General features: G+C 38.2%; 1 protein-coding gene across 1 annotated transcript; it reads right to left on the bottom strand.

Moving 5' to 3' along the window:
- Nucleotides 1–20: 20 nt before the first annotated feature.
- On the bottom strand, nt 21–8593 carry Cyt-c1 (Cytochrome c1). The gene is made up of 7 exons (XM_074090770.1): nt 8416–8593; nt 8062–8112; nt 6060–6208; nt 5117–5243; nt 3489–3606; nt 1828–2009; nt 21–591 (listed from the first exon to the last, which is right to left on the bottom strand). Exons 1-7 carry the CDS (start codon nt 8482–8484, stop codon nt 361–363), a joined length of 927 nt encoding a protein of 308 aa, XP_073946871.1. The 5' UTR covers nt 8485–8593; the 3' UTR covers nt 21–360.
- Nucleotides 8594–9118: the final 525 nt, after the last annotated feature.

Here is a 9118-nt window from a genome sequence, read left to right as displayed (position 1 = left end):
TATAAAATGAAATGTTACCGTCGATTTTCAATAACTCATTTATTGAACTGTACACTGATTCACAGCTGTTAATCATGGAACACCACAAGCACATACCAATTTACCCACCGCTCAGGTAATCCAACTGTGCTATTAAACGCATTAACGAAATGCCGCGCCGATAGTATAATTACATTATAATATCACACCTTAGCCAGCCAGGCGAATACACATATGGTAACAGAACACGGAGCACGTGTGAATAATAGGATGAGTTATAAAATAAATTAATTTAATTATAAACAAATAACATGTTACTGTGCCTATCGAAAAAAAATTCTCTAAAATGTCTGTTTTATGCTACATTTTTGTTGGCGGCGTTTATTTCTTAGCGACGGGTTTGTAGGCTAGCTTTCTGGACTTCATGGTGGACCACTTGTGCCGCTTGAGGTAGTAGATGAACGCGGTTAGTAGCGAGAACATGCCGATGACCTTTATGGTCATGAGGCGGCGGTCGTCCAGCTCGGGCTCCGAGCACCAGCGGAGGAACGTGGCCACGTCCTTGGCCAGCTGCGACGCCGTCGCCGGCGTGCCGTCCGTGTACTCTGCAGCCTGCGAAAGAACATCATGTCAAGAGGGGGCATTCAAGTATTACGTAAGCAGAATTTTTGTAATTTTTAATCACTCCCCCTCCCTTTTGTCAGCGAAAGATAGCAAACCCCCCCTCTATGCATACATAAACATTGGTATATAATTATATATATTTTTAAATCTATTCAGGATTTTTATTTTTATTTCATTTTTCGCTTTTCGCTATCAAGCATAAACAAGTAGGGTAGCCATATTTGCTTGAATTAAAACCTACTACATTTTAGAAAAAAAAAACAAGAAATAATAAATAAATATTGCTGACGTAAGCACCATCTAGACCCCCCCCCCCCGGCCCCCATGTCATCAAAAATAAGCAAAGCAAGGACCCCCTCCACCCCCCTTCGGTGCTTACATAATACTGGAATGACCCCAGAGATGACATAAACCTAACCTGGCATTGGCATGCATTGGGTCGATTCCAGGGTAGGCAGTTGGTAGTTTGCACCTGCACTAGTGCTGTCCACCCTGCTGCCTACTCAATGCACTCCAAGGTTATTTAACAAAGCCGACCGAAGAAATGACTGCACTTGTTCAGATTGTCCCGCTGCGACAAACCCAGCTATTGTCGGTTTTAGCATAGCAAACATATTATTTATTTTTACTTGAACGTGAACGCTGATGGGCTTCTGTCTACAGAAGCGCCTGCATCGCGGAAAAGTACGTAACCCGTATACTCCGTTATCAAGCGGGCAGCTTGGTGGCTACCTAACATTTGTGATGTGCAATACAAAATATCCAAGTCTCAACGTTGTAGTTATTTATGGGAACTCCAAAATTTATCTTAAGTCAATTAAAAAAAAAAAAGTTTTTTTACTAAAATTGCTCATCACTAATGTTAGGTAGCAACTAAACTGCCCGCTTGATAACGGGGTCTAAATCCGGCGCTCGGCAATGAATGGTTAAGTTAAGGTTTGACCTTTTTTTTAAACTTAGGGCCTGTTTCACCACCTGTCGACTAACTTTAAGTGTCAGATAAAAGTAATGCTGTCTTTGTTTATTCGGACAAAACAAAAAAAGACGGCATCACTAAGTTAATATCCGTCACTTAAAGTTAGTGAACAAGTGGTGAAACAGGCCATTAATGTGACTATGTCAGCCTCATGGGGAGCCTCAGACAGTTACACTCTCCCTTATACCGACACCAAGTCTCTGGAAGCAAGTCTAATGAACTTGTAAATTAGTATTATTAGACCTTACCTCGTTGAACAGCACTTGCGCCATAGAGATGGCGCCTCCGGGGAAATAGGGGTTGTAGTTCTGTCCCTCTCTCAGCACGACGCCGGCGGGCGCGTCTACGTAGCCGGTGAGCAGCGCGAAGATATAGTCCTCGCCGCCCTTGCGACCCGACACGATCAGGGACAGGTCCGGCGGGTACGCGCCTGTGACAATGACATTATTAAAATAATGAGAGGTAAATGGGTTAATCAAGTTTCCTTGTTTGTTATTCTTTCCTGTTGTCTAAGACACAACAGCAGTGGCGGACTAAGCTCGTTCGGGACCCGGGGCGGCAAAGTTGAATGAGGTCCCCTAGTATTAGAAGTTAAAGTAGCGTATTTTTAGCCCTGTTGAGGAATCAGACCGTATCAAGAGAACTTGTGGACATTTCATCCCACTATTAGTTTAGAAACTGCGTAGTATAGTGTCCGCTTCATAAAAAAATGTTTATAATATATTATGCTCATGTTGAACAAATGTTTCGTGAATAAAGTGAAATAATACGCGCATTCAAATTACAACAGATATGTACATTATTGTTTTGAATTCTTTATGTTTTCTTCAAGCTTTTATGTACTAAAAAATCTATCTCAAACCTCTACTGTGTAAATTTAAACTTGGCAATTACCCAAGTAAACAATTTGCAACAAAAATGCACATAACATTATTATTAAAAAAACTGAATTCACAGTAACAATAAACACACTTAAAAGGCTAATGAGAGAAGTGATTTTGATTACATATTCAAAATGGGTGTGATTCACAAGTATTTCTACTATTAGAAGCAGTATTTTATTGCTCAGACTTAAACAATTAAAATATCTGTCGTATCACTCAGTCAGTCAGTCAATCAGTGACGTTACTCATTTATAGGTAACATGTTAGTCATTGAATAATAGACGCGTAATCGGTTTCTTTTTTTTAATCTTATATTTTAACGAGGCTTTAGTACACCAAATGTGACTATGTCAGCCTCATGGGGAGCCTCAGATATATTATTATACTCCACACTACAGATATTACGCTCTCCCTTGCACTGAAACCACGTCTCTGGATGCAAAGGTCTGTCTAATGAACCTGTAAATCAGCATCACTTCTTCTCAAAGCGGTTGATCCAGGACATACATTTACACCTCAATTGAACAACCCCATACCATCCAAATACCTGTCTCTGATGTCCTTATTCTGATCACATTTGAAAAGAAAATTAATATAGTCTTCAGGCTTTATATTACCTATACACAAAGGTGACTGTACAACTCTCATCAAATTCAAAAAATTGTTCAGTGAAATGTGACCCGATCGCACACGAAAAGCTCACACGAGAAGATCCCTGAAGAGGCTAGAATTATCAAACCAGGGTACTTTGAAGATTATACTTTCTATGGTGCCGTACCAAATGCCCTTAGTCACGGATTCAATATTGAACATTTCCTGCCATTTTGCAAAACATTCTCCCTGGCTAATTGCATTTTAATCGGTTTCTAGTTTATTCTTTTTTTCGGACGGACTGTTGCTGTTAGCCTCAGACGGCTTTTACAGTTTACCGGAGAGAGGGCGAACTGCCAGACGGGCCGCTCAGCAAGTGGGAATTTATCTTAGCATGGAGATTATTCTACAATCTAAGAATACACTTCTCTTACCATTGTTAGCTGCTCTGGCAGCGTTTTCGTTGGGGTACGGCGACGGAAAATAGTCGGACAGCTTGCCCGGCCGCTCAAAGTAATTGCCCTCCTCATTCGGACCATCTCGGACCATAATCTGTACACACCAAAGTGGTTAGGTTAGACAATTGCTCTTAAGATGATTTGTTATTACGTAAGCCTTAAAGGAGGGTGAGGGATTTTTGCTTGTTTTTGATCACATGGGGGAGTCAAAAACTACTATTCTGCTTACGTGTCGTACTTGAATGACCCCTGTGGTACAATTGACACCATTTGACTTTGTTCCAAACTTAGAATAGCTTGTACCATTGCTACTGGGCAACAGATAAACATAGATTACCCATGTAAACACAAATTAACATTCAACACTTGAGAACAAACATTCATATCATATCTGCCCTGATTGGGGATCAAACCTATCCCACTATCTGGCCCCTGTACAGTCAAGGGTAAAGATATCGACACGGCCAAAGTTGCAAAAATATGTATACACGTCTTTATGCACTTAACATTAAGGCCGTGCGTGTCGATATCTTTGCCCTTGACTGTACCACATAAATTACAAGTGATACAAATCTACATAATTGTTAACTTTCTCATACAAAAAAGGTCCCCCCACATCTATCGACGCGACATCGGCTTAATAGCCGACCAAAAAACGCTTTTATGTCCACGCAATAAGAGCGAAAAAGGCGTCTTCCCGTCGGTAAACGTCGCTTCGCGTCGGCCGACCCGATCGACGTCTTTCTCGCTCTTATTGCTTGGACATAAAGAGTTTTTTGATCGGCTAAAGCCGATTCTCGCTCGAAAGCTCGAACCTGCGGAATTGTAGCACTTTGTAACGTTTGTGGTACCCCCCTGGCTGGATGTTAGGCGTAATTTTAATGTTGTACAAAGTGTAAAGCTACTGTTACACATGCTCTTTACGGGAAACAATAATGTACAACTCGAAATGTACGCGCAATAATGTACGACATGATAATCCGAAGCATTATTGCTTCCGATTATCATGCCGTACATTATCATGGTCGCGCATTATCAGGGCATACAAAATATTGCGCGCGCTGTAATGTACGTAGTGATAATGTACGACGTGATAATCTAAATCCAATCGATTCGAATGAATAGACATGTTACGCCGCGGATCGAGCGAGCGCAGCGAGCTAGATCGATAGGTATAGTCGGAGCAGAACCAACCCGGCCGGGTTAGGTTGTCGTTAGGTTTTTTTAAATTTCAATCACGGAAATCGTAAGGCATGATAATCGGAAGACATATATATTTTTTTTTATGGTAAGAGATCACCACCGCCCATAAACATCTGCAACACCAGGGGTATAGCAGATGCGTTGCCAACCTAGAGTCTAATGCTAGAGTCTAGAGTATAATGCTTCGGATTATCACGTCGTACATTATTGCGCGTACATTATTGGTTCCCTGCTAGTTCCCCTGCATGTTCACACTTGGTTATTACCTTTCCCCCTTCAGCCCCCGCATCAACTAGCATGCTCGATAGTAGCAGCTTGGTGTGACTCTTACATAACATCTCAGTTCAATGGGACAAATGGGAGCTTGTAGACTCTATATAAAGCATAGGGATGGTACAGACCTCGGCAGCCTCGGCCTTGGCCTCATCCTCGGTGTGGGTGACGCCCACCAGGTTGCGGAACGCGATGTACTGCAGCGAATGGCATGCCTTGCACACTTGCTTGTACACTTCGTAGCCGCGACGAACACTGTCAACAGAGCTTTTTTGAGACAGAGGACGGCAAGTATGCCTCACTTAAAGAGCATCCGGGGAGTAGTTTCTAGTTAAAAGGACTTATTTCAATAAAGTAATAATTAATAATATTTCGATTTTTCCTTCGAAATTGTAAGCATGACAAGTGAAGTATGTGGATGAATTGGTATTACTTATGTTCCTTTTCATCATATATTGTTAAGTAAAAACATCAACTTATTATTAACTTACTAAAATAGTTATAATTATTGCTAGAATACACACATATTATGTATATAATTAAAAGTACAGTTGTCTTGTGAATCCCTTTGAAGAGTTAGAGAGAACATAATATTACAATAGTTTAAGATACAATTGGGCTTATACCTACTCACACACAGCATCTAATGTCTGATAAGGCCGCCTATTGCTCACCTTGTAATTTTTTCTCTGTGTACCTGTTTTCTGTATCGCTTACTATGTCTGGTGTACAATAAATAGTCACTGTATTGTGTAGCTTAGCAAATAGGACATGTGTTTACTTCCAGAATTTGGACCAGGTTTGTTTCCCTATGTCAGTTTAAAAAAAATGTTGAATGCCATTTTCATTAAAACTCAAATCAGCTCCATAGCTCCTTATTTACATATCTCTTACAGTTTCTGACTTCTTTTTACTGAGCCATTTGGATTGATCATTTTGTATATGAGAACCTACTCTGCTTCCTTATATTGTTGCTATTGGAAATGTTCTCATTACTTTTGAATATTTTAGTTGCTCCTTTAAAATATTGAGCCTGCCTGACTACAAAGCTTTCCAACGAGCCCAACTGACCTGGCGTGGTCTAGTGACTGGAACATGCCGCCATGGCTCCAGGGCTGATGCGGCGGGTGCGCCTCGTTACCGGAGGCCTGCACCGACTGCTCCAGTGCAAACAGTAGGGCGCCCACGCCACCGCCCACCACCCCGAGCGTTGATAGCATCTGGGAAGAAAAATGGGAGGTCAAATGATAAGACTCTTGGATAAAATTAAAAATCAGACTTGTGTCAATGATACAGCCTTTACACTACATTATTTTTTATGTAGGCTGTAATATGTCTGACTGCTGGGCAAAGGCCTCCCCTTTCTTTCGCTACACTATGAAGACATTATACTACAATATGAAGATTCTTTATTGAACACCACAAAGCAATAAAATGAGTTTACGAAAAGACAAAAGGGAGGATAGATAATAGGGGGTGGGTCTTATCATTTTAAAGCCTGCATGGTTGATTGCATCAACTATGTATAAATTTTATTTGTACTTTGTCCACCTAAAATGTAATATCCCTAATTAAGCTTTTCCTTTAAATGTGAATTAGATTAATGAAATGAAATAATTTTTTGTTTACCAACACACAAAAATATATATGTAATTTACCAAAATACAGTTGATGAGTATGAAATAAATAGGATATGAGACTCTGTGAGTCTGCTGATTTTCAGTCTCCAACCTGACTAGAACTAACTTAAACATCTAACTAAATCTAAGGTGACTATAATAAATAAAATAGCACATTAGATACTTCAAGTTAGTTTAGTTTTACTATAGCATAAATATTGTAGTAGTGTGGCTGGACACATCATTTTCTTTTAATTGATGCATCTATGGCAGCGGTTCCCAACTAGTTGTCCACAAGAGTTAAAGTTACATAAAAGATTTTAAACTTTGGATAAAAAAAAATACAAATAAATCTGCTTCTTTAAATATATAACAAAAAGCTTCCACTTAAATTCTGTAGGCATTCTGTAGTAGTGAAGGTGCACTGTCAGTGCACCAGTAAAAAAAGGTAGCAATAATTGTTTCTTTTTAATTAACATTGTGGTTCTTACTAATGACAATGAGTCCCTGGTCAAAAATGAGTTGAGAATCATTGATATGGCAATGGTTATGAAGGCTGTCACTCAATGACTTAGGTATTGCACCATTTTAGCATAATGTTTATTAAGCATGATGCATCAAACTGAGTTAATGATTTTAGGGCATCAATACTCCTGATGCTTGTGCACTGCAATGTGTCGTACTTTAGCTTTGGCTTTTATTTAACTAAGCTTTAATTTTAATGGTAATCTGGCTGCAAGCCAAATGCCCTGCTAACTTTAAAGGGCAAACAATGCAGGAGATAGGTGTTTACTGGCATGTGTATGTAAATTAAGAGAGATATTAATATAGGCAACACCAAATTAACATTAGCAAATTTCTTTAATCTAAGAACATTTAAATAATTCATAGGTAAGTCTTTAGTTACATTATTTTTCTTACTTCTAATGGTCTGGATTCAATTTCTATATTCCATAGTCTTTATTGTGATCCCAGCTATGTAGATGAAAACAATCTATGGAATCAAATCTTAAATTGATATTTACGTGCAGTCAGGGCTGTAATTTCTGTTGATATGAAGAGAAATTGCAGGACAAAGTACAGTAGACAAAAAAATTTCAAGAAATATGACTAACTCCTATGAACCATGTAAGCAGTTAATATTGACCACTAACACCAATAAGTGAAATAACAATTCTCACCATGCTAATATTTGGTAGCTAGCATAATCCCACAAACATAACTAACTATATGCACCAATTATATAAACCATAAAATATATTTATAAAACACATAAAAATATAATTATATAAAATAATAAATACACACATATATTAAAAGCTAATAAAGACTTTTAAAGACATTAAAAGTTTAAAAGTAAAGAAAGGTGGTAAGTGTGCAATGTGATAAATCAACAATTTAAATGAAGGGCCATGGTTGGACATACAACAGGCCGCATGGACAAGCTGACTCACCAGTTTTCTGTTTCTTGTCCATCCTTGCGCGCTGGTAGACAGCTGACAAACCTGCAATGGACGTCTTCGTTAGTTTTCAAGAACTTGTTACATAATGTTGAATAGGTTAACACTTCATCACATATATTTTGAGGCACAATAAATCAAATTCTTGTTTCCCTAATCTCTGCACTGCCACTGCATCGGTTAAATAACGATAAGCTATACCAGGACACGTTAATTTCATAAATACACCCGTTTTCTGACAAAATTTTGAACTCTTATACGTCCACGTTCGTAACACGTAGGGTGTAAAAAAGGGAGGTAATAATGTAGCCCTGGATTCCGTTCTTTGTTAAGAGTTATATCCTGTACCTGTGGCGTCACTGCGCCATAATTTTTCAGGAGTCGTGCCCCACAAATTCTACCGACGGCGGCCGCCATGATAGTAAAACGTCGTAATGAAAGACGAAACCACTGACATCTATGATTTTGCTGCCATTTACAAAAAATATCCAAATTGATTATTTACAAAACGTTACTAAATAGTTCAAAATATCTAAAGTAGGATTTTAACGTGAAATATTCTGATTTTTGTTACACTGTCAGGAAAGACTAAATACTGATGTGACAAAGATTGTCAAAAGCAAGTCAAAAGTGATTAAAATCTTTTTTTTCTATTTTTTTTCAAACTGGCTGAGTGAGTATCAAATACTTCTATTAAAGTTTTTTTGAAAATTATAAGCAGCTCGACTGCTTAACTAAAATTAATTTTTATTTTGGATACGTATCCAATCCAAAATACAATTTTTTTTAAATTAAATTTACAATCAAACGTAAACTAAAATTAATGCTATGGCAATACTTGGTGATACTATTGTTCAAAAAGCATAATTATTTCATAAATAATCATACGAAAAGAAACAATTTGTCTCAAGTTAATGAAGGTTTTTTTACATGTGTATTTTTTTTAGATTATGTTATGAATAGACAGCAAATACCATGTGTGAAATAGGGTTTTTATTTAATTCTATATCAAAGCTAACTATTGCTTGATCGAATACAATGTTCAGAACTA

Source organism: Choristoneura fumiferana, chromosome 8, assembly GCF_025370935.1.
Source record: "Choristoneura fumiferana chromosome 8, NRCan_CFum_1, whole genome shotgun sequence".
NCBI classification, from domain to species: Eukaryota; Metazoa; Arthropoda; class Insecta; order Lepidoptera; family Tortricidae; genus Choristoneura; species Choristoneura fumiferana.
This window is presented reverse-complemented; position numbering and strand designations above follow the sequence as displayed.